The sequence below is a fragment of the Oncorhynchus kisutch genome, linkage group LG6 (assembly GCF_002021735.2).
Source record: "Oncorhynchus kisutch isolate 150728-3 linkage group LG6, Okis_V2, whole genome shotgun sequence".
Lineage (NCBI taxonomy): Eukaryota > Metazoa > Chordata > Actinopteri > Salmoniformes > Salmonidae > Oncorhynchus > Oncorhynchus kisutch.
Window position 1 is genome coordinate 65,906,792 of NC_034179.2, and position 26,944 is coordinate 65,933,735.

The 26,944-nt window shown below is 42.5% G+C and overlaps 1 protein-coding gene across 2 annotated transcripts; it reads right to left on the reverse strand.

The window, feature by feature from the left end:
- Positions 1–650: 650 nt before the first annotated feature.
- Positions 651–26,944, reverse strand: mpp2a (MAGUK p55 scaffold protein 2a). 2 transcript variants are annotated; one of them, XM_020486348.2, is made up of 13 exons: positions 26,590–26,944; positions 16,915–17,029; positions 15,347–15,450; positions 10,839–10,991; positions 10,468–10,623; positions 9,910–10,137; positions 7,153–7,284; positions 6,866–6,971; positions 4,167–4,238; positions 3,910–4,071; positions 3,494–3,696; positions 3,239–3,367; positions 651–2,315 (listed from the first exon to the last, which is right to left on the reverse strand). In XM_020486348.2, exons 2-13 carry the CDS (start codon positions 16,943–16,945, stop codon positions 2,139–2,141), a joined length of 1,653 nt encoding a protein of 550 aa, XP_020341937.1. In that variant the 5' UTR covers positions 16,946–17,029; positions 26,590–26,944; the 3' UTR covers positions 651–2,138. The 2 variants fall into 2 exon arrangements, with proteins under 2 accessions (XP_020341937.1, XP_031683065.1); XM_031827205.1 differs by lacking the exon at positions 10,839–10,991 and having other exon boundaries at positions 26,590–26,713.

The window sequence follows — 26,944 nt, forward strand, 5'->3', positions numbered from 1 at the left end:
CAACAACTTGAGTACATACACATTAAGGCCTTATCCGTCACATCCTGAAGGGAACACCTACGTTTGTTGGAAATGTTTTTAGTATTTTGTTTGTTGGTTGGTAGATGGCAGAATGTCCTGAGGTGGAAAATAACCTAAAAATATCAGACGTTCTCTGACCTACAAAGATATTCCCTGTCTGTTGTGGAAGAGACTGAAGGTTGAAGCAGTGTGGGAACTGAGGGATGGAAAGAAAGAAGTTTAGATAAATAAATATTCTAAAACACACACTTTGGCCTTTGGTGATGAGGAGTGACAATGGGCAGGGCTCTTAGAAACACGGGGGAACTGTTTCTATCAATAGTATCTGATGAGGCATCAATCATCTAATATCTTATGCAAGTTGAATTAAAAATCTGTTATTTGGAACCATCCATTCTTTTTTAGTGACAGTGGAAAATGAGGTTAGATGAGGTCATCATGACTTGGAATGCATATCATCCTGATAGGCTTACCAATAGTACGTTATCAATGGCTTGGCCACCACATTTGTTCTTAACATTGGAAATCCCTTGCACTTGGGCCCGTTGTTTCCTAAACCCCCTAAAAAATTTTACTTTACTGGGATGCTATTTGATCCTTCCATGGAATCAAACATCAATTTGGTCTCATTGATTTTAGACGTTTAATTGTGGACATCATCAAATGTACAGTTCATTTTCCTATAAACAACACACTGTCACTGTAGTTAGTGTTTGCCTCTAGTCTACTGTATATCTACATTCACAGTCTGTCATTTACAGTACGTCTAGAAAAGGCGACTGATACACAGTCAAATACACAAGGTTCTTGAAATCGTTCAACCATGAATTCAACTAATTGAAATCTCCAAACTCATATTCTAGGTATTTGAAAATGCCATGGATACACGTGAGCATCATGGAATGTAGAAACCATGCTAAAAGGAAGAAACTATGACCGTGCACTCATCAGGAGCACACAAACTTGTCATTGTTGTGTGTCATTCCTCTGGAGTTTACAGGGTTGTGCTCATTAGGGCACATTCTAGCTAAATGTTTCACAAACAGAAAACCATACAGTACAGAGTACGTCCTCAGTCTGTTTTCTTCTGTTTCGTGTCTAGTGAATACGACCCCAAACTAATCATCGCCAAATTTCCCAAACGCCTGCGGTGCATCGATTTCAACTGACCCAATAGGCATCCTGTACCACTGCATCACAAGATCCTCTGTTACGAAAGTGGAATAAAAAGGTCTGCCCCAGTTTGACAAGTAAACACCAAGGGACCCATCAAGTAAAATGCCGGAGCCGTTACCTTGTCAAACGGGTGTGTACTGTACTGTACAGCAGGGATGTACCAGGGAATACTATTCTTATGAAATAAAGAGAAAGGAGGCTTTTGGCACGTCAAAAACATATATGTAAAGTATCTGTGTGGTTTCCTAAATAACGGTTGTGCTTACAGTCCATCTATCATACACATCTCTTTATGCATCTATATGCTATCTTCAAATTATTTTGATGTTTTACTATCACACCTTGGTGTCTTGACTTTTTGAAATGATAGAAAAAAGAAATACCCAACAGTAGGTGTCAAAATGTGTTCCGACTTGAACGCAACCATACAAAAAATAGAATGTGGTAATAAAAATAGAATTTGGTGTGTGTGTGTTTGTGTGTGTGTGTCAGAGCCTGTAGTGAAGACATAAACAGTAGAAGGCCATCTACCACTGTTTACTGTTTTGATGTAATATTATCTATTTACTATTCTGAATGTCCATTTATGATTCATGTAAACATAGAGGAAGTCTTGCTGAACTAAAGAGTCAATGTCGTGAACAGGATTATGGTAAAGACACTCTGCAACCGCACGAATGCACGCACATGCACACACATGCACACACACACACACACACCAGAATCCCATAATGCCCAAATTTGTCGACAAATTTCCAAAAGCAATACATACACAGCAAAAAGAATGCTGTCAGTTCAGTCTTATGTACAGTATGGGGTCCAAAGGTCAGAGGTCCAGAGGTCACAGTGATGATGAGCCAGACAGTATCTTCAGATGTCTTGTGGGGATGAATGAGAGAACAAGTGTTCGACACCACCCTCTTTTATCCTTCTGTCTCCCACTAGAAGACCCAGGTGACTGGGACCCACTGCTGGGTAGCAGAGACCTTCTCCAGGGCTGCCTTCAGGTTCCTGTAGCTCTCGTCCAGGTTGTCGTTGATGATGGTGAGGTCAAAGTAGTGTCCGTAGGCCGTCTGGATGCGGGTGCTCTCATCCACTGTTCTCTTCAGCTCTGAGTCCTACAGAGAACAAACATGTCAGTTGTTAGAACTAAGAGTAACAGGAAGGGAACAGGCCCTGAACAAGCTAATTAGTTCTGTTTAGGAAGGCGCCAATAGGTAAGAACCTGGAAGCTCAAGCATGTAGCTAGTGAGCAACATTAGGGACTTTCAGCTTTACAGCAAGTTGTGACCTTGGGACTATAAGGTTCTATCTGCATAAAGCATAGTTCTACCTGACACTGAATTATGCATGTTCAGTTTTTAAGAAGACTGTAGTTATTTGAATACATAAATGATAGAATAACACTATTTTACCCAGATAAGCAATGTACTATGATCATCAGACAGATTACTCTCATCACTGAACAATGATGTGCAATTTACTTTAAGATTTCTGACAGTGTTGATGGCAAAGACGTTTTCGGATTGGTCCGTCTGTATTTGTTCAGGCTTGTGATTGGATAGCTCCAAATTCAAATGGGTTTCTGCAGATAGAACTTTCTGGTTGTTAAGATGAACTTTTCCAAAAATCCCACTGCACAGACATACAGTATGAAGAACCATCTAAAGATTCTTGACACAACAGATGAGCCTGGCACCTACTACCATACCCCGTTCAAAGGCACTTCAATCTTTTGTCTTTCCCATTCACCCTGTGAATGGTACACGGCTTAAAAATCCTTTGTTAACCTGTCTCCTCCCCTTCATCTACGCAGATTAATGTGGATTTAACAAGTGATATCAATAATGGATCATAGCTTTCACCTGGTCAGTCTATGTCATGGAAAGAGCAGGTGTCCTTAATGTTTTGTACACTCAGTGTATAATGGCTAAACAAATTGAGGCACGTTGGTCATCCTGAATGAAAGACATAGTCAGTAGCTGTCATTGAGTTTTCCATTCAGGCATTATCCTCTGTTTGGCTTCACCCTGGTGCTTACCGTCAGCTGCTTGGTGACAACTCCAGTCTCGATGGCCGACTGGTTCATGGCTTTAAGGACCTCAAAATCAGGGGCCTCGATGAACACCACGTAAGGCAGGAACTCCGACGTCCGCAGTACCTTCAAGGCCTGGAAGTAGTACAAGGAATACAATGTCTGTATGAGGTACCAATGTCACTGTTAGAACCCTGAATTCACCCAGATAGGGCTCCAGATTGTGGTGCGTGGGGCCACAATGTGGCCAGTCGCTCCTACCTGAGGATTGGCGTCCAGTACACAGATGCGACCGGCCTCCACCACCTCATGGATGGAGTCCATCTTGGTGCCGTAGAGATTGCCGTCGTACTCGCCATGCTCCAGGTAGCGGCCATTCTTGATGTCCGCCTCCATCTTGCTCCGCGAGGTGAAGGCATACATCTGGTCCTCCCGCTCCCCTGACTTTGGCTTTCTGGAGGTGTCTGGAGGAGGCAAGAAGATGATCTACATTTTAGTCATTTACCGGACACTCTTATCCAGAGCAACTTGCTGGAAAAGGTTTCAACAATCCATAGTTACTGTATGAAGGTGTCCTAACACAATGGAATCAATCCAAAATCAAAAAGGGCTGGCTTTAGCATGTAAGCATTTTGATGTTGTCAATTAGTTGGAAAGTTAGCGTTAGCAACGCTCACGGGGGATGGTGGTGCCGTAGTGTTGTGGGTCAGACAGCAGCAGTTTGTTCTTCAGGCTGCGTCGGCCCACTCCCAGTGCACCAATCAGAACCAACGTCTTCCTGCGGAATGGAGGCACCTTGGCAACCTCCTCATAGATCAGCAACTCATGCCTGTCAAACTCTGAGAGAGAGAGAAATTGATAGCTTTGTTTATTTGTTAACATTTCAATGTAATTTACAGAAACACAGAATGATCAGAATTCAACAAATTCCCACCTGCATTCTTAGTGGTTAGATACATCATCTTTTTCTTCTTGTTCTTTCCCGCCACTCCAGTACAAAGATTTCCTGTCACAATAACACACAATAAACAATGATGATCCCATACAAATATAATCCCATACAAATATAATCCCATACAAACATGATCCCATACAAACTCCATTTATCCACATTCATCCACAGGTATTCACATGGTTTTCTTATTAATCATCCATTTGATTTTACACTAGGGGGCAGTATATAACAATGCCAAGTAGAGGTCATTGGTCCAAAAAGTTGGAAACATTCCAAAATGGACCTGTTGCTTTCCCACCCGGACCCGATATGCATAAAATATATATATTTTAAATATAGATACCCATTCCGAACGGACCCGAGGACAACTAGACCCACTCATTATAGACCTGGTCGGATCCTGAACCGATCCGAGTGAAGGAAGCAGCAGAAAAGGGACGTTTTTAACCTACTTATTAACCAGAGCTGATAAAGCATGAGGGAGAGGAGGGAGAGGTGCCGCTCTAGCATGTGGGGGAGGGGTGTGTTACTTAGAGCGAGTGGCACAGGGAGGACAGAGGGAAAGACGAGAGACAGCAACCAACCAAGCCGACTTGTTGCCATAGCTAGGTTATTTATCATCCAATATAATTAAGTAGTACCTGTCTTGACGGCATCAAACCGGGGAGAAGCTAGTTAAGCTAGCTAGCTAGGCCAATTGAGGCTGCATGAGCTTTCTCGTCCTACAGTTAGAAATAACAACAACTCCATCAGAATATTAAGTAGAAGCTTAACTGTTGGCTCCTGGTTGTTGTAGCCTATCCTTCTCCTTTACCTTTTAATTTCATCTTCCATTGATTAGATATCGCATAACTCTTTCCATGGAGGCTCTATGGATTTTGATGGCTTTGATGGTTTATAATTGACCAACAACAAGCTACACGTGCCACCATCGTGAAAAGAGCAGCAGCGTAAATTATACAATTTCTCTCTCTCTCTACTGTAGCATTCGCCTTTTGGATATGTACGGGTCCTTTCGGACAGGTCAGTTACGATTAAACAGACCCGAGACCCCTGACAATCATATCAGACCCGTGACATTATTTCGAATTCTGGATCCAGACCCATTCGGGTCCCGGATCGGTTCTCTGTATTAGAGTACATGTGGATCTATGAAGACCTCTAATGCCCAGCACAACATCATTCCCCTCTACATAATAAGCTACACATCAAGGATCTGACGATCTGGCTCATATTAAAAGCTGTCCGTTCATTTGTGAGGAGTGAGAGACAGACAGGGGGTAAGTGTTATGATGTGTTAATAAGGTGGGCTGCACTGGTAGGGTTGTTGGGTGACTGAATGACTGCCACACCGGCAGTTATGAGTCATGACCACAGTAAAATGTCATTTGACCATTGAGTCACAGTAATCTCCTTTTATGTACTCTAGTCGTGCTTTGGTTGTACCCAACATGATTGTGCTTTGGTTGTACCCAACATGATTGTGCTTTGGTTGTACCCAACATGATTGTGCTTTGGTTGTACCCAACATGATTGTGCTTTGGTTGTACCCAACATGATTGTGCCGTTATACAATGCATAGCCTACCGCATATTACGCATGGCAGAAAACAAATGAAACCAAACTGATTTAAGATGTCTTGGTACGTAATTGGTCTAGCATATGCTCCAAAATTAAACTAATATGAATAACAGTCATTGAGTGTGGACCGTATTATTGTACATACTGGGTGGACTGGTTACCTTATGCTATGCTGCAAAGGTTCTATCCATGAGTCTGGGAGAGAACGTATAGCCAGTCCTAGGTGATGCTGTTGGTTCATTGTTTGTGCAGGGTGGTTTACACTTAGCCTACAGTTAGCCTGATTTTGAATAGCCTAGTAAATAGGGATTTTTTAAAAATGTTTTCATAATTAAATGAGAGTCACATTACCTTCAGCTATACAGAATATCTCACCATCATGCATTTCCATCTCCTCCACTCTCTCCTTTATTCCTTTCCTGAGTGCGCAGACGGGCTGTCAACAGTTTAGTGAAATATGTTTTGTTGCGAAAAGATGTTACTATTGATGTTCCATAACAGATTTCACTTAGTGTCCCAAATTAAGCACTGGGTAGCTTGCAGGAACAAGGTTTGAGAGCCCGTGGTACACAAGAGTTTGGGCAAAATATCACGTGTCGGGCAGAGAGAGCAAGCTCCTCAAACAGGTGTTGATGGGTGGAGTGAAATAAGTCTTCTTATATTTATTTCTCAGTTGCTCATATTAAGCTTATGCTCCGCTTTAAAACCGAAGTAGCCTTTGCTTATAAGCATATCTTGTCAGCTAAATGAACAAGCCTGCAGCCTATGGCATGGAGCACAGCCAGATAACATACAGTAGGCCAACTCATATTCTGTTCTTCTGAAATACATTTTCATTTGATAACGTTTCCTTAGACCTGACTAAGATAAATCATGGATTTATTGTGATGATGTATATTACATTGATTTATAATACTTTTCAAAAATGTAGATGTTCCAACGGCACACATCACTGGCTTGTATGCGTGGAGACCTGGAGATACCAAACGTGTTTATGTTAATTAACGGTCGATTACCGCACGACCGGCAGTCTTTTGCACGGCATTGACCGTCTGGCAAAATGTCATGACTGCCACAGCCCTATGCACTGGTCCTACCTGCGGGGGCCAGCTCCACGTCTCGCTTGACAAAGGCTTTTCTCTTCTCCTCCAGCAGCTGACTGGGGATCAGCCCAGCGCTGCCTCCCTCCACACAACGACGAGCCTGACAGACCCACAGGATGATTCTCTCATCAATACTTAGACCCACCAGCATGCACACCGTGCACCGATAGGCACAAGTAGACGATAACAGAGGCTGATAGTATTGACAACAGAAGCAATACACAAAACAATTTGTGTTACATACAGTGCAGTACATGGCAAAATAATCCCTATGGACCCACCTGCCACCAGTTGAGGTCATCCTGATTGACGATCTGCAGGATGTCACCGGTGTAGAACTTAAGCCCTGCCTCTTTACACGGGATCAGGTTGTCATTGGCCGGGTCATAGTCATAGTGACACTTCACAAACACCTGTGGGGAACAGGAAGTAGATACATACAGATGGTTACGAGTCTGTTACTGTTGGATAGTGTTGAACATTGCGTACCAAATTCAAAAGGAGAAGCTCGATTTGTCACACTTCTAACTTGCAAAGTTTACATTTGTTTATCGAAGTGGAAGTTTTCCTCTAGAGCATGCAGTATGTGCATTCAGAGTACACAGCTGTATACTGTATTCCAGCTGGTCAATGCCATTATCAACAAGAATGCATAAAGACAAACCACTTTCTACAATCCTCAGTTGAAATACGTTACTGTAAATATCAACACTTTTTCAGCAGCCATAACACCCTTCTGCTGACAACTGGTTTGTACTTTCAGACTATTTTCCCAACCCTCTTTTTTCCACAGTCTACCAGCCACGGAACGAGTGAAGATAAAAGGAAAGAAATCCCCCCCCAAAAGACATATTGTACGGAAATACTCAGCTCCCTCCGCCTGGTGGTATCCATGACAACCAGCCTGGGAAGAGGGGGTGCGTATTAGCAGACTGGTGCCTTGGTACTTTATTGCTAACTCTGGTACTTTATTGCTAACTCTGGTACTTTATTGCTAACTCTGGTACTTTATTGCTAACTCTGGTACTTTATTGCTAACTGGTACTTTATTGCTAACTCTGGTACTTTATTGCTAACTCTGGTACTTTATCGCTAACTCTGGTACTTTATCGTTAACTCTGGTACTTTATCGTTCACTCTGATACTTTATCGTTCACTCTGGTACTTTATCGTTCACTCTGGTACTTTATTGTTCACTCTGGTACTTTATTGTTCACTCTGGTACTTTATTGTTCACTCTGGTACTTTATTGTTCACTCTGGTACTTTATTGTTAACTCCGGTACTTTATTGTTCACTCCGGTACTTTATTGTTCACTCCGGTACTTTATTGTTAACTCCGGTACTTTATTGTTCACTCCGGTACTTTATTGCTAACTCCGGTACTTTATTGCTAACTCTGGTACTTTATTGTTCACTCTGGTACTTTATCGTTCACTCTGGTACTTTATCGTTCACTCTGGTACTTTATTGTTCACTCTGGTACTTTATTGTTCACTCTGGTACTTTATTGTTCACTCTGGTACTTTATTGTTAACTCCGGTACTTTATTGTTCACTCCGGTACTTTATTGTTCACTCCGGTACTTTATTGTTAACTCCGGTACTTTATTGCTAACTCTGGTACTTTATTGTTCACTCTGGTACTTTATTGTTCACTCTGGTACTTTATTGTTCACTCTGGTACTTTATTGTTCACTCTGGTACTTTATTGTTAACTCTGGTACTTTATTGCTAACTCTGGTACTTTATTGCTAACTCTGGTACTTTATTGCTAACTCTGGTACTTTATTGCTAACTCTGGTACTTTATTGCTAACTCTGGTACTTTATTGCTAACTCTGGTACTTTATTGCTAACTCTGGTACTTTATTGTTAACTCTGGTACTTTATTGTTAACTCTGGTACTTTATTGTTAACTCTGGTACTTTATTGTTCACTCTGGTACTTTATTGTTAACTCTGGTACTTTATTGTTCACTCTGGTACTTTATTGTTCACTCTGGTACTTTATTGTTAACTCTGGTACTTTATGGCTCACTCTGGTACTTTATTGCTAACTCTGGTACTTTATTGTTCACGCTGGTACTTTATGGCTCACTCTGGTACTTTATGGCTCACTCTGGTACTTTATTGCTAACTCTGGTACTTTATTGCTAACTCTGGTACTTTATTGCTAACTCTGGTACTTTATTGCTAACTCTGGTACTTTATTGCTAACTCTGGTACTTTATTGCTAACTCTGGTACTTTATTGCTAACTCTGGTACTTTATTGTTAACTCTGGTACTTTATTGTTCACTCTGGTACTTTATTGCTCACTCTGGTACTTTATTGCTCACTCTGGTACTTTATTGTTCACTCTGGTACTTTATTGCTCACTCTGGTACTTTATTGTTCACTCTGGTACTTTATTGTTCACTCTGGTACTTTATTGCTCACTCTGGTACTTTATTGTTAACTCTGGTACTTTATTGCTAACTCTGGTACTTTATTGTTCACTCTGGTACTTTATTGTTAACTGTTCACTCTGGTACTTTATTGTCCACTCTGGTACTTTATTGTCCACTCTGGTACTTTATTGTCCACTCTGGTACTTTATTGTCCACTCTGGTACTTTATTGCTAACTCTGGTACATTTATTGCTAACTCTGGTACTTAATTGTTAACTCTGGTACTTAATTGTTAACTCTGGTACTTAATTGTTAACTCTGGTACTTAATTGTTAACTCTGGTACTTAATTGTTAACTCTGGTACTTTATTGTTAACTCTGGTACTTAATTGTTAACTCTGGTACTTAATTGTTAACTCTGGTACTTTATTGTTAACTCTGGTACTTTATTGTAAACTCTGGTACTTTATTGTTAACTCTGGTACTTTATTGTTCACTCTGGTACTTTATTGTTCACTCTGGTACTTTATTGTTCACTCTGGTACTTTATTGTTCACTCTGGTACTTTATTGTTAACTGTTCACTCTGGTACTTTATTGTCCACTCTGGTACTTTATTGTTAACTCTGGTACTTTATTGTTAACTCTTACCTGTCCTGGCGCGTGGCCCTCCTGATAGCTAGGGAGGATCTTGAGCACCACGCTGCCGCTGGCATCCTGCAGCATCTCCTGCAGAACCCTTGGGTCCTCACCCACCTCCTTCCCGTTCACCTCCTTGATGATGTCACCCGCGTGGAGGAGTCCCTGCTGGTCGATCATCCCTCCATGGAGGATCCTGGCAATCACCAGCTCCCCCGCCTCCACACGGAAAGTCACGCCCTGAACAGGTTCAAAACATATAAACTAATGAGGATGTGTGGCATGGGGTGTTGCTACTTTGGCACAAACTCTCTCCTCTCTTAATTGTCATTCTACAATGTCCTACATGTTCAATCAAATATCTAAAATGACAAAATAATGGCAATTCCTTCTCTTGAAAAAAGGACATGAATGAGGATACACTACGGTTACAATTATACACTATGGTTAAAACCACTAGCCTGTTTGTGATTCAGCCAAAGAAGGAAGAGTTGACTAAAACACCTAAACTCTGGGTGCCATGCTATCTATACCAGATAGGTGATAGACAAAGAGCAAAGTGGTACTAACCAAGTGTTCACCAGCCACTTTGCGGATGCCCACCATCCGGACGGCATCTGGGGGCACGGGCTGGTTGCTGACAGGGAGCTCCATGTAGGCACAGGGGCTTGGGGGTGGGGTGTCACACACCTGGGACGCCACCGAGTCATGGGTCTCCAGCAGAGACTGGGAACCAGTCGGCAGAGAGAGAACATTAGATTGACAGCAGACTGAGGCTACCAGAAATACTTTCATAAGACTAAATAGTGGATTATGTGATGAAGGACATTTCTTCTCTGCACGTCTAGGTAAGTGTATGCGTGCATTGATGTCCACATGAGTGTGTGGTTTAATGGGTGTGGGTGTGTGTGTCCACACTATGTGTGCTTCTGTGTGTGTACCTGAAAGTGGGGTTCGTTGAGGATGCGCGTGAGCTCTGCTGCGCTGTTGCTTTGGTGTGTGAAGGGACTCAGCTCTCTGAGGATCTCCTCGACCAGCTCTACGTTGTTGTCCCTCACCGCCTCCAACCTGGTCTCTTCCAGACTCTCTGGCTCCTACGGGACATTTAAAAAAAAAAGATTATATATATTTTTTTAATTGAACATTTATTTAACTAGACAAGTCAGTTAAGAACATATTCTTATTCACAATGACAGCCTACTGAAAGGCCTCCTGTGGGGAGGGGGGCTGGGATTAAAAATACAAATAAAGTCAATAAAATTATAGGACAAAACACACATAACGACAAGAGAGACACCACAACACTAAAAGGAGACATAAGGAGACACACACACCTATACTTTTATTTGAATACATATTTGACATACAAATGTATACTTATTAAAGACATGCTCTGGAACTTTTTTTTTTTTTTTTTACCTCCCGCTTTGGGCTGGATGTGTCAATGTGCAGTTCATACATGCATAATCCATGAGCAGAATTACTGTTTTACCTCAATAAGCTATGAAATCCCTAGTTTGAAAGCGACTGTTTTTCTGGAAGCTGTGCTGCGACATTTTTCCTACATTTTCTGCCACGTGGGTCAGCCCCCTAACAATTTGAGTTCTAGCCAATGTTCTTCAGCCCCTCACCATTTGAGTGACAGCAAGCAAAATGTGCACACAATTTGCAGAACTACTGGCTACAAAGTATACAAAAGTATTGGAGAATCTCTTTAGGATGGAAATAAGTATGCTTCAGAATGGTTTTGGGTACTTTAAAAATAGTAAGTACACATACTTTGCACCTTAAAATATATATAAAAATCTTTCTATTTTATTTTTTGTACTTTTTTAGTTCTCTGTGACTTTTATCTGACTTTTATCTGAACCTGCCTAAACTATTTTTCATCAAAGTAGAGTGGAAGCCATTAATATTTCGCAGAAGCTCCAAGATCCGCCCAAAATGTCCTGGCTGGCTGGCTGACTGACTTTCCCTTTGAAGTTCATTCACAGAAGGAATTGAGTTCAAAGTCAGCTGATCATGTCTTTAATGTAAAAGCAGATGTTTGAAAGTAATTCTTGAGAGAATTAGTGGACATTAACAACTGAAGGGATGGGCCAGACACGACCCCGAGGTCTGGGACTGAGTGGCATCTGGCACCAGCCAGGAATTTAGGCTTCTAGCCCAGTGGTTGTCATAAGAGCAAATTTTGGATCACCCTGTCCTTCCTTAAACATAAACTTACTATGAAGAGGGATTAAGCAAATCTGTACTGGGATCAACACTTAAGGGCAAGGCGACCCACCTACACAGAGTATATGGGCCTCACTGCCAGACCAAAACTGTCATTTAAACTCTTTGGTAATCATACCACCTGGTGGACTAGGAGTGCACACACACCTTATATCTGGTTCATTGACAAACTGTGCTTAAAGGCAAATCAATGTCAGGCCTCCATTAGGAGTGCTATTTTTAGTCTGGGCTGTCACTTCTCATTTCCCCTGTAGGGGAGTGTGTGTGTGTGTGTGTGTGTGTTTGTGTGTTTGAGTGTGTGTGTGTGCGTGCAAGAGAGAAAGCTTATAAGAAATCCCGCTACGCCCTCCTACGAACCATCAAACAGGCAAAGTGTCAATACAGGACTAAGATCGAATCGTACTACACCAGCTGAGAAGCTCGTCGTATGTGGCATGGCTTGTAAACTATTACAAAATACAAAGGGAAGCACAGCCGAGTCCCAGTGACACGAGCCTACCAGACGAGCTAAATAACTTATATGCTCGCTTCGAGGCAAGAAACACTGAAACATGAAACACTGAAATCTCACTCTCCGCAGCCGATGTGAGTAAGACCTTTAAACAGGTCAACATTCACAAGGCCGCAGGGCCAGACGGATTACCAGGACGTGTACTCTGAGGATGCGCTGACCAACTGGCAAGTGTATTCACTGACAATTTCAACCTCTCCCTGTCTGAGTCGGTAAAACCAACATGTTTCAAGCAGACCACCATAGTCCCTGTGCCCAAGAACACTAAGGTAACCTGCCTAAATGACTACCGACCCGTAGCACTCACATCTGTAGCCATGAAATGCATTGAAAGGCTGGTCATAGCCCACATCAACACCATATCCCAGAAACCCTAGACCCACTCCAATTTGCATACCACCCCAACACCTTGACAAAAGGAACACTTATTTGAGAATGCCATTCATTGACTACAGCTCAGCATTCAACACCATAGTGCCCTCAAAGCTCATCACTAAGCTAAGGACCCTGGGACTAAACACCTCCCTCTGCAACTGGATCCTGGACTTCCTGACGGGCCACCTCCAGGTGGTAAGGGTAGGTAACAACACATCCGCCACGCTGATCCTCAATGAGGGGGCCTCTCAGGGATGCATGCTCAGTCCCCTCCTGTACTCCATGTTCATTTGACTGCATGGCCAGGCACAACTCCAACACCATCATTAAGTTTGCCGATGACACAACAGTGGGAGGCCTGATCACTGACAATGATGAGACAGCCTATAGGGGGGAAGACAGAGACCTGACCGTGTGGTGCAAGGACAACAACCTCTCCCTCAACGTGATCAAGACATAGTAGATAATTGTGGACTACATGAAAAGGAGGACCGAGCACGCCCCCATTCTCATCGACGGGGCTGTAGTAAAGCAGGTTGAGAGCTTCAAGTTCCTTGGCATCAACATCACCAACAAATTAACATGGTCCAAGCACACCAAGAGGGAAAGAGGAAAAGATTAAACATATTCCCCCTCAGGAGACTGAAAAGATTTGGCATGGGTCCTCAGATCCTCAAAAGGTTTTACAGCTGCACCATTGAGAGCATCCTGACGGGTTTCATAACTGCCTGGTATGGCAACTGCTCGGCCTCTGACCACAAGGCACTACAGAGGGTAGTGTGTATGGCCCAGTACATCACTGAAGCCAATCTTCCTGCCATCCAGGACCTCTATACCAGGCGGTGTCAGAAGAAGGCCCTAAAAGTTGTCAAAGACTCCAGCCAGCCTAGTCATAGACTGTTCTCTCTGCTACCGCACGGCAAGCAGTACCGGAGCGCCAATTCTAGATCCAAGAGGCTTCTTAACAGCTTCTTCTCCCATGCCATAAGACACCAGAACATCTAATCAAATGGCTACCCAGACTATTTGCATTGCCCCCCCCCCCTCCCTCTCCTACGCTGCTGCTACTCTCTGTTATTATCTATGCATAGTCACTGTAATTCCTCTACCTACATGTACATATTACCTCAATTACCTCGCCACCGGTGCCCCCGCACATTGACTCTGTACCACTACCATCTGTTTATAGCCCCGCTATTGTTATTTTACTGCTGCTCTTTAATTATTTGCATTGTTGGTTTAGTGCTTGTAAGTAAGCATTTCACTGTAAGGTACCTGTTGTATTCGGCGCATGTGACAAATACAATTTGATTTCATTGGAGAGAGCGAGAGAGAAATCCCTCCCATCATCTGACATCAAAGCGGACCAGCAGCAGTCATTAGTGCCGGGGCATGACAGTTCCACATCCTCAGATGTCGACTAGTTTGAGATCATATTACCCTCTTCATCAGTCCTCCTTGACGCAAGAGATTACCTCATTTAAATAATTACATTTACTGGCCCCAGCTCATCATGAATAAATGAATAACAAAATGATCAAGACCTGTTGTGCTTTAAAAAATAAAAAAAAAGATACGTCTTTGTAGCCTTTGTTCCAGAACATCCCTCTGTATTTCCAGTAACAGTACCCAGACACTTCCCCTTTAATCACTGAGCAACTTCAATTAAAAGGTGCACAATCCTTCTCCTTGGGGACCATTCATTAAACAAAAGGCTAAACACCCAATTTATTTCTTAAGCAATTGAATGATTCCCCTTGCTGCCTCTTTTTGTTCACAGCCGTGGTTTCCATTTCCCCTCAGCCATGTAGAGTGTTGTAATGACTTACAGCTTTCACTGCTATTTTCCTTTGGTAATAAATCCTTGAACGGATTTTTGGAAAGGTGGATCTGTCTCACCTTTTTCTTTTAAATACATGTCGGCAGAAGGGGGGTATCAGTTGCAATTACATGCTGTGATGCCTCTCACCTTTTGTAGAATGCATGTTCAGAGGGAGGGTGTCAGTTCACATGGCAGTGTCTCTGTTGCCATACAGGGTTTTGAGTTTGTGAAGGCTTGAATGAGTTATAGCTTCTGGGAACGTGCAGTGTTTTTTTGGCACAGATATTTCTTGGTTTTAGGACTGTGGGCCTTATTCAATCACTCTCTCTGGTTTGTGTGTGTATATGTGTGTGTGTGTGTGTGTTTGTTAGTGTGTGTGTAATCCTACATACTAGACCTACATATTTAACCTTTCTCTGACTCACTACGAGGCTCTCTGTAGGCCTGTGTGTGAATACATCCTGCCATGTTTGAATGTGTGTGTACTAGGTCTCTCTCTTTCTCACCACGGGGCTGTCTATGATGCCCTTGAGGAAGATGAGGTCCAGGTCATTGGCGGTGGTGGAGCTGTTGCTGTCACTCAGGGTATCCAGGACCTGGGGGGGTACCCCTATACACAGAGACGCAGAAACACAATTACAGATTCAGAGGAATGAGTGACACCCAGCTTCACACAGAGACACAGAAACACAATTACAGTTTTTTTTAGCTTTATCTCATAAAACCTTCCACATGCAGCTAACTGTATAAAGTAAACTATTGTTTTACAGACTTTCAATTCAATTTTACACCCCAGTCAGCAAGCTCCCGAAGTTAAACAAGATTTGTATCTGCTAATATCTATATGACATTAGCATGTCGTTAGCATGCCACTCTCCAGTAAAGGATATAAGGACTTTAAAAATATATATACAGTACCAGTCAAACGTTTGGACACACCTACTCGTTCAAGGGTTTTTCTTTATTTTTTGTACTATTTTCTACATTATAGAATAACAGCGAAGACACCAAAACTATGAAACAACACATATGAAATCATGTAGTAACCAAAGAAGTGTTATTTCATCGTTATTCCACAATGTAGAAAATAGTAAAAATAAAGAAAAACTCTTGAATGAGTATAGTTAAGTCACAATCAATCGCTATAATACTATAATGTCATAGTATCTCATAGTATGATCTGCCCAAGATCTCAGTTGACCATCTTCTGCTATTGATTAAAAACAGTCCATTTTGTGGTAACGCTCTAACAGAGAAAACAAAAGAGCTCATACAGCATCTACTCTCTATTTCACTGCTGGGTAGCATTTGTGTTTCTTAAAGGGGCCATCAGCAGTTAAAACAATAATAAAGTGTTTTCCAACCTCTGTTTCAGTAAAAAGCTGAGGGGATGAGGCTGGAGAAATGTAATCACAGACACAGACAGAGCTATGGATGCAAGGACTGGCCATCCAATGATATCAACATTATCATGTTAACCATGCTTAGAGGCTCCACGGGGTTTGTTTACGTTTACTTTGTTTATAAACATTGGAGTAAAACAAGCTTATTTTGGGTTCTGATGGGGTACGGCACTTGAACTATGCTCACGAGGCATTTCTAAGTTATATTCTTCGAGAATCAATAAGTATTTATAAGAATTTATAAGTCAATAAATGGATGTAGCAACTCTAGATGGCCCTTTCATGTAACGTGTGACCCAAGACTCAAAACTTACGCAGAAAAGATGGCGGCAGCGAACTGGACAAGCAGTGAAAAATGGGTCTACTTCCAGGAAGTAACCGTGTCAGTTCAATCTCCATTTAGGGGCCACATTATATGGCTTCATTAAAGTAGACCTTTTCTGGCTGCGGCAGTGAGAAACTGTGGGTCTTAATGGCTGTGTGGTGTGTTTATGGATGTGGGTGTCATATAGAATGTGCGACGGCCCCATTTGTCAGAGCTACAGGGAAAGGTAATGGGCTGGGTAAGGGAGGAGAGGAGGAAGAGGGGGATAGAGGAAGGAAAGGAGGGATGGAGGGAGGAAAGTAGGGAATGGAGGAAGGAAAGGAAGGGAGAGGAAAACAAAACTCACCAGGCTCTGTGCCAGTCGACGCCACAGGCATGTTGAGGCTTTAGTCAAACTGTGTCAGCTGTCGGCAGAGAGGAGAGGAAGAGAGCGAGAGAGAGAGAAAGAGAGAGAGAGCGATCTAGAGAGAAATAAAGAGGAGAGGAACATTAATAAACATTTAGTTTAATCAAAAATTAATTCGTATTGAGAGTGTTCCCTCATGTGAGCCAGAACAGACATCCATTTTGAATGCAGTCGTCAGAGCTAAAATGTATGGTAGAGGACTTCAAGGATCTAAAAAATTGGACCCATTCAGAAATGGACCTGGGGCTTTCCCATCCGGAACCGATATGCATAAATAAAAAATATAAAACTTGTTACGAACAGACCCGAGGACAACTAGACTCTTTCCGTATAGACCTGGTCAGATCCAGACCCGGTCCGATTTGATCCATTTTAAAGCTACTTAATTAACCTGAGTTGATAAAGCACAAGGGAGAGGAGGTAGAGAGGGGTGCAGGGGCCGTGCTGTGTGTGTAGGTTACTGCAATTTATCTCTCTCTCTCTCTCTCTCTCTCTCTCTCTCTCTCTCTCTCTCTACTGTACTAGTCGCGTTCGGACTTGTATGGGTTCTTCTGGACACATCAGTTAAAATTACACATAACTGAGACCCAACAATCATATCAGATCCAACCCAGACCTGTGACATTATTTACAATTCTCGATCCGACCGTCTATTCGGGTACAAGTGAATCCATGAAGAGCTCTAATGTACAGTAACGATACACATTTACACCAGCATAGAATCCAACAGGTGCATACGGGCATTTTTCCTAGTATAATATTCACCAGTGCTGTTTTCCCATCAGCAGATTATATTCAAGTTTGAACGATGGACTACCAATAAGCACGGATGTTTTCCTTGATCTATATACACTGAGTGCACAATACATTAGGAGCACCTTCCTAACATTGAGTTGCGCCCCGTTTTGCACTCAGAACAGCCTCAATTCATCAGGGCATGGACTCTAAAAGGTGTTGTAACCGCTCCACAGGGATGCTGGCCGATGCTGACTCCAACGCTTCCCACAGTTGTGTCAAGTTGGCTGGATGTCCTTAGGGTGGTGGATCATTCTTGATACACACGGTAAACTGTTGAGAGTGAAAAAAACAGCAGTGTTGCAGTTCTGGCACCTACTAACATACCCCTGTTCAAAGGCACTTAAATATTTTGTCTTGCCCATATTTTTGCATCTGAGCTAGAGGACTTCACGAATCTACCTGTACCCGAATACCCGAGGCCTGATCCGGGAACCGAGCAGGTAGCTTGTTGTTGGACAATCATAAGTCATCAAAGCGGCAATAGGCTACTGTCATAGAGCCTCCATGTTGGGAAAAAAGTTAGGAGATAGCTCGATTAACGTTAACTAGCTCAACTAACTTCTCCCGGTTTGATGCAGTCATATCATATTTGATGATAAATAACCTAGTTATGGCAGCTATTAGTCGACTATAGCGCGAGTCGGCTTGGTTGGTTGCTGTCTCTCATCTCTCCCTCCCTGCTCCTGTTTCACTTGCTCACACAGTACGGCCAATCTCCAGCCTGCTAGAGCAGCACCTCTCTCTCCCTCCTCTCCCTTTATCAGCTCTGGCTAATTAAGGAGCTTTCCTCTGATCCAATCGGACCGGGTCTGGATCCAACCAAGTTTATAGGAAACGGGTCTAGATGTCCTTGGGTCCATTCAGAATGGATATCTATATAAAACACGTTTCATTTATGCATATCGGGCTCGGGTGGGAAAGGCCCAGTTCCATTTTGGAACGTGAAGACCTCTAATCTAAGCCTTTGTTTCGTATTTCTTCTACGTGTGCGGGTGTCGATTCTCACGGGACAATGTAAGGAGACGCGAACAAGAGAGAAGGCCTCCTTCGTCACAGACAGAGTGGGCATCTGGTGTAGCTAATCCATTGTATCCATGACAACAGGCTCAATGTATGGTAAGAATGGGGAGGTGGGGGCAATAAAGGAGAACAAAAAGAGAGAGCAGAGCCCCCCCCCCCGAAGAGAAGAGCTAGTAAAAACCATGCACAGAGGTTGTGTATATGTCGAATGCTGAAAGGAGATGGTTTAAGAGAGAGCGTGATACATAGAAAGAGAAAGAGAGAGAGAAAGTGAGAGTGAGGCAAAAAAGTGGGACAATAAGAAGAAACCAGACAAAGAAGGACAGGGAGACAGAGAGTGAGAGAGACAATTGGGAGACTGAGAGGGAGGGAAGACAGACGGAGAGAGAAAGAGAGACAGAGAGTGTGCAATTGAGACATACAATGAGAGTTAGACAGCAAGATGAGAGAGTGCATGAGAGAGACACAGAAAGGGAGCGAGAGTCAAATTAAAGGAGCAGAATGAAGAGCAGAAAATTCTACTTAAGCAAACAATAATAATAGCCTGAGGCGGCAGACAGACAAATCAGGCAGATAAATATACTCTACCAACACACTCAGGAAGCCATTTTGCTGCTTCACAGTGTTTTGATCACTTCTGCTCAACAGATATCGGCCAGATTCCCCTCATTTGCAGACTCTTCTGAGTCAATGGTTGTTTGTTCAGGATCAAAACAACTCATGTTACTGGGCAACAAGACAGGCAGTAAGTCATGAGGAGGAGAATAGCATCCACATGAATGACTCACATAGATTACACCGGCTTCTACCATTACTACAGTTATTACACTTCTGTATTGGATATTTATTTGTTTAATCTGTTTTATATATTTATATATATATATATATACTTTTTTCTTTACTATTATAGGTACTATTCTTATTCTTGTCGCTGTTGTTTCATAATAGTTATGTGTATCACTTCACTTTGGCAACGTTTAGTTTTTCATTCGAGCCATTGAAGCACATTGCAGTTTCATTTGTAATCATCAATGACTTGATTACCAGGTGTGTTTCTGTGACTGAAACAAAAGCCAGCATGACCTGTGAGTCCCCGTGACCTTGAACTGACAAGCAATGGCCCAGTAGTAAGTAGGCAGTAAACTTGATAGAAACGGTTGCCATGGCTAGGCCTCCGCTCACATTACGCTGTTCGGATGGTAACCGTTGTCATAGTGACATGCCTTTTGCACAAACCGATGTGACGTTAGAGGAGCCACACACATCCGTAAGACAATAAATGCAGGATACATAAATGATCAAATATAACAATGAAGCACAGGTTAGAGTAGGCCCCTGTTTAAACGGTCGAAGCCTGTAGGGACTCCTACTGTAGGGGAAATAACACACCACGACACATCCACCTCCTATAACGGATTATTCGTAATGCAATCTACTCAAAGAGAATAATGATACAAGTGCCTTCAAGTCTGTATTTCCATGAACTAACTCTCCTCCTCCTGGCTATTAAGACCGACTGCAAAACACAATCCTGACTTAATGTGCCGTGTGGCTGACTGTTAGGTGGACCGTTATGGTGGATGTACGTACATGTGAGGAGGCAGACAAGGATGGTGTGTTTTTCTCCCAGGGCTTTTATTTGCAAAGTGGATATAAATAGGCGTCAAAGGTACTTCCAATATTTACAAAATGATTAACAGGAAGAAGAGCACCATAAGTCAGAGATCTGACCTAGCTAACTCATGCCTCAGTAGTGCCCGATATTAATTAGCATGAGCAGTGGCAAGTATAGCCCAGCCGTCCCCTGTTTGGCCATGCCTTTAACCCATAATGTATCTCACCATCAAATCAAATGTATCTATACAGCCCTTGTTACATCAGTAGATATCTCAAGGTGCTTATACAGAAACCCGGCCTAAAACCCCAAACAGCAAGTAATGCAGATGTAGAAGCACGGTGGCTAGGAAAAAGTCCCTAGGAAAAGGCAGGAGCCGAGGCAAAAACCTATATACGAACCAGGCTCTGAGGGGTAGCCATGGAATATACCATTTCAAATGTCAATGCTTAGGCTACCAATCATCCTCTCACATGGACAATCAACAATTTGGCATGAACCACAACACAGTTTAAAAGCATGCCCTCTGGAACACAACCCCGTTTGTCTCCCACAATCTTCGACCAGGTAACACGAAGGACCATTCTACAATTACAATTGCAGTCAAGGACAAATAAAGTAAGGATTTACTTTAGCTTAACTTTCGCCTTGATCCTGACAAAATCACTGTAGTTAGGATACAGGCGACTTTGAACATAATGGAAAGCATAATTTGTGTGGAGCCGTAAACAAAAGATTTGGCAACAAACAAATGAATCGGCATGCCGACCACAAACTCTCGTGACCACAAAAGTTTATTCTCTCGTACTGCTGATCTAAAGTCAAAATAGAGAACCACTGCTGCTGAAACATTTTTCATTTGTGACCTTTGAACTCAGTACCCCCTCAGTAGCCTATCACCACACCCCAGCCAGCTAAGCCACGTGTCCCAGTCCACCTGCCTTACAGGTCTAGTCAGAGGGCAGTCCTGTGGTCAACAACAACACACTGACCAACAGTAGACCCATTACATACACAACTCCGGTGACGAGTGGCTTTAGGCCTACTTATTACTCCCACAAACATTTGTTGAGGCATATTTTCCCAAAGTAACACTGACAGTTGGTTTGATTTACAATAGACAGTGGCGCCAATTGCATTTCATTAGATAAACAAAACTTGCGAATGTGATAAGGAGTGAAATTGTCATTGCTCATCTTCAAATAACATTTCATCTCAGAAGAAAGGTATGACTTGTCAAAACAGTCGTAGAAGAAACTGTATCTGTAAAATGGTAAGAAGACAAATGTGCCATGTATCGGTGAGGTCCAGCCATACAGTATCTATCCTGTGAATTATTTAATTAGATGTGATGGTGTTGCAACATGTGTGCACTTGGCTGCCATTGGCCGATGGCTACCTTCTATTCACCCATCCAGAGTACCAAGCCAGCATCTCTCCTTTCCTCTCTGTCTGCTGGTCTGCTTTAATAAGCTAGGGCTGAAAATAGCCCCTCTCTAGGGAGAGCCACAACACACACACACACACACACACACACACACAAATGCATGCTTGTATGTACAGTGTGCATATTCACGCAAGCATACACACAGACACACAGATGCCCAGTCCAATACCACCTATGCCAGAAATCCCAGGTCCCCCAGTATGCTATTCTCACACCAAGGACTGAGTGTGTTCGATCTGGTAGGCTATATTTGCCGACACTCTGACATCTCCTAGGGCTATCGACCTATAGATCTGTGGTGAGACAAGCCTAGCTCTCTGCAGGTATCCAGGGGCGTACGAGATGGACTGCCTCCTTTCTTCCCCGTCAGCCAGTTGCTATGACGATCTGCTAGTATATTCTGCAGCCGCCATGGTGACCAGTAACGATGCTTAGGGAAAGGGATCGGGACGCATATTTTCAGCGCATGGCGCATGTTATCGGGACTGCTGTGATGGGGAGGGGGAGCAGGGGGGACGTGGGTAGAGGAGCACCGTCAGCAGGGGTGATTCATCTAAGCTATTCACACACACACACACACACACACACACACACACACACACACACACACACACACACACACACACACACACACACACACACACACACACAGACACACACTGTTCCATCTTTCCACCACCCATGCCAATGCTATAGGTGGGGAAACAAAGCAGCCTTCCAGCCTCCCCAGCTTGGGCACCCAAAAGAAGGGAAAAGGGTGATTATGCCATGATGGGAGGTAGGCAACCAATGGGATGTACCGCTTTCTACCCGCCCCCTTTAATGCACATTCACACTGCTGCTAGGCATTGTTGTAAGAAGGAGAAGGTGGAGATCGAGAGGGAGTACATCTAGAGACATCTAGGGGCAATGTGGTTAATCAATCCATAAAGCCACTGATAGCTGTTGTGGCTTGTTTGGCTTTTATGCACAAAATGTCCCCTAAGAGTGTATACATGGGGAAGATGAATCTAACACAAAAATTAAGCAATGGTTGGAATGTCTGACCTAAACCATGCTCAAATAATTTAATTAAAATGTCCCTTTTTAGGAGCAAGTCTGTGTGTTCAGATATTTATTCTGTAATTGCATTATATTATTATGTGTAGTCAGCTATTTTAATGGCAGAATGCCCTGTACATGATTTTGTACCATAATTTGGCAGATACAATGGCTGAATTATGATTCTGCCAAACAGTATAAAACAAGATAAAATGTATAGTTTTTATTTTTTTTTATATATTTTTTTAATAACCAGGCAAGTCAGTTAAGAACAAATTCTTATTTTCAATGACGGCCTAGGAACAGTGGGATAACTCCCTTGTTCAGGGGAAGAACGACAGATTTTTACCTTGCCAGCTCGGGGATTCTATCTTGCAACCTTTCGGTTACAAGTCCGACGCTCTAACCACGAGACTACCTGCCGCCACATTTGCGCACTTAGCAAAGCAGTAAGCGTTACAATATGTAGCCTAACAATAACTAGTAGAGACGTAGCTTAGGCCACTAACAATATTTGTTTATTTTATAATGTAACTAATGCAAATGGCTATAGCTAACGAATGTGCCATTGAGATTGCGAAATAGTTGGGAAGAGATTTTAGATGTATCGATTCCATGGCACATGGTTTATGAACTGATACACAAAACAACGCTGGATTCAAAACGTTTTCAATTTAAATTATTATACAAATTTCTTGCAACCAAAAACACCTGACATATATGGGGGATACAACCATCCCAGGTCTGCATATTTTGCTGCGAAGAGACAGAATCATTAGATCATTTGTTTTGGTACTGTTCATATGTAGCTTGTTTTTGGTCGCAGGAATGGCCGAAGAATAGCAACATTTACCTGGTGCTAACTCTGCAGATAGCAATGCTGGGTGATTTAAAAAGGCATAGTCAATCGATCAATAATTGAATAATACTCTTAGCAAAAAAAAATATATTTAATTTACAATATATACAATCTATGAGAATAGAAAGGTTCAGAACTTTTGTTAAACATCACAGCACATTTGAAAAATATATGGCGAAAAATCTAAAACTGGACGTTCTTCAGAGATAGATGGGAGGGGTTGAGTGGAGCTGAAGGATGGGACTAAAAACAAACAAAAGATAACTATTGTAAAATAGATTGTATCCGTAAAATGTATATAGTATGTATAAGCTGGAAGTAGAAGCCTAAGTGTTGTTGTCCATTACTTTACTCCAATTAGGGGAGGATGGTAGGGTTAGTGGAAAATAATACATAAATATAAATATGTATAATTTATATACAGTGTATGTATATATATTCACAAAACAATATGGGGGATTGGAAATTATGCAGACAATTACATTGATGGAAGCAACAATCTATCTGCAATATTAAATCTGATCTACCCCCTAAATTAAAATAAAAATGAAAAAAACAGACAGTAGGTAGGAAGTTGTGGTGTCTAGAGGATGTCTGGGGAAGCAAAAACCCACAGAATGTATGAGAGCAGCAGAGCCGCTCAGCACTGCTGTGGCCGATTCACTGCCAGTCAACGTGACGTAATGGAACCGTTTCTCTCTCCACTGTTCATCCCAATTGAACTGATTTCATGTTTTTCTCTCTGTGCTAACATCAATTGGATAGAAAATAACCTAAAAAAAAACAACTTTAGGAAGCACCCAAAACATCCACTTGCTTTTTCTTCTATTGTACCTATTTTATCTCTTGGCATAAAGAGATCCTGCTTACTGTACATTATTCCCCTACTAAACCAGCTCAGTATCTCTACTCCTAAATGTGAACCTTGCTACCACATGACCTGCCACAGTGCTCCTAGCCGATGGTAGATAATATGCAAGCTCAGCAATAACACACAGATCCCTATGGAGGTTTCCTTCCTCACCTCCCTCCCTCATGTTGACTCATATTGGGGGGTTACGAACCGTAGGGCAGGACGCCCACTTGGGTAGTTAATAGCATCCTTCCACTCTCCTCCATCCCTCCCTCCCTTTGCCTTTCTCTATCCCTTTCTCCTCACTCATAATGGGCAGACCACGTGGGTAGTGCATATTCTCTCTTCTCTCTCCATCCTTCTCGCATCCCTCCACCTCCTCCCACGCTCCCATTCCTCTCCCCATCCTTTTCTCCCTCTCATCTCTCTCCCATCCCTCTCCACTTTTCTCCCTACCTCTCTCCCATCCCCCTCTCTCTCTCCATCTCTCCATCCTTCTCATTATCCCTCTCTCATCTCTCTCTCATCCCTCTCCACTTTTCTCCCTATCTCTCTCCCATCCCCCCTCTCTCTCCCTCTCTCCACCCTTCTCATTATCCCTCTCTCTTCTCTCTCTCCATCCCTCTCTCCTTCCTCTCTCGCTCCCTCTCTCCCCTCCTCCACACACACGTCATGCTGTGGCCTCTTGTGCTAACGACACCATGTCCAGGCCCTAACAAGATCACACGCTGATGTGAACTCCATCTGCTCCCCTCATTGCCCCCCACCCCTCCCTACCCCCTCTCATCCACCCCACTCCCTAAGAGATAGGCTACATGCCCCATCTGCTTGTGTCACAATATCTGTCCCCCTCTCTCTAAAGACTATGGTGTGTGCATGGCTCCTATCAACACAGTGTGTTAGCCAGTCACTTTGCATTTTGTGGTTTGTCCCAAAGAATCAATTGAGCGAGCAAGAGAGTGAGTGAAAAAAAAAAATGTGATGTTTAATTTTAAGACATTGATCTCTTCAATTCCATTATTCAAATTACTGATAAGTCTTTACTGATCAATTAATCCCTGACATATTTTCAAAAATAAATGTTTTTTTCACTATCACCACACAATTATATCATTGGCTTTCGAACTAATCACGTGGTTTTACTCTAATCGGGAAGGGAAATTGGATTTCCGTCATGGCAGGTCTATAATAGTGCAATACATTTGTAAAAGGACAGTCCACTTTCACTATCGTGCTTCAACCTGCAGGATACAAAACCGAAAACACAATGTTCCAAAGGTCTGATTCTTACACCTGAGAAAACTCCTCCACCCCCCAGATGGAGAGAAAGAGAAAGAGTGTGGTTCGGTGCGTCTTATAGCCTACATGACATGTGTGATATTATGATACTACTGCACCTTGCCAAAAGTCTGCGCGTGCAGGTGGTGTGCGTGCGGAAGTGTAGGGACGAATTGTATTGTTTTGCTTGCAGCATGCACCAATATACCAGATTATTCACGAATGGTATTCCCCCATTTAAGAAAATACTGTATTACAAAACAGTCTTAATATTATTGTGTATTTAGATTGAATTAAAATGACTGAAGAGAACCGTTATCGTTGGTGCGTAGCCGATGGCTCACATCCACATATGGTACCCAGGTAGCCCAACAAAACGCTGGGGGTCTGCAACTGAGACACAGAGAAACGCATACATAATGTATCTAACATAAATGCAATGCGAAACACAATTTTGTATATTTTAATAGAAATTGGGTTCGGTTAATCTATGTCTAGATCGCACCCTTTGAGTATTTGCCTGAGTATGTATCTACATTATCGGAATCACCTAATACTTGACAGCGTGAAGCCCCCACACGTAAACAAAGCACAACGAAAAATACCTCAAATCAAATAGACCATCTGCCATGCATTCCAATGAAAATATATCGTATACTTAAAAAACATAAAAACTCAATTTTACATAACGGGACTGCACTAACCTGTTCCGTCTCGTGGTCGCGTCGTTGTCTCCGTTTAATATGAAATCTCTGAACAGCTACTGATTGTCAAACCACTGTAAAGTCGTCGCGATGGAGATTTAAACGGGCAATGCACTTCTTTCCTCAATGTGGGCCCCACCAACTACGCACGGTAGACTAGAATACACTAGAATAGATATATTGTCTTTCTAAGCTAGAAAACAAATAATTATTGCAGACCCATTTCATGTTTTCACAATAACAAGTACAGACAATTACCTACAATAAGTCGAGAACACACAAATATTCTTGACGCTAATAATTGACTACCATTACATGTCATGAATTTACATGATTTTCATCACATGAGCTGTGT

Excerpts from the sequence above, each read along its gene's own strand:
- mpp2a (XM_020486348.2), bottom strand. The coding sequence starts at position 16,945 with ATGCCTGTGGCGTCGACTGGCACAGAGCCTG. Across the intron at positions 10,138-10,467 it reads AAGTGGCTGGTGAACACTTG|GGCGTGACTTTCCGTGTGGA; the intron begins GTTAGTACCACT and ends GAACCTGTTCAG. Across the intron at positions 4,239-6,865 it reads CGTGGAGCTGGCCCCCGCAG|GAAATCTTTGTACTGGAGTG; the intron begins GTAGGACCAGTG and ends TTATTGTGACAG.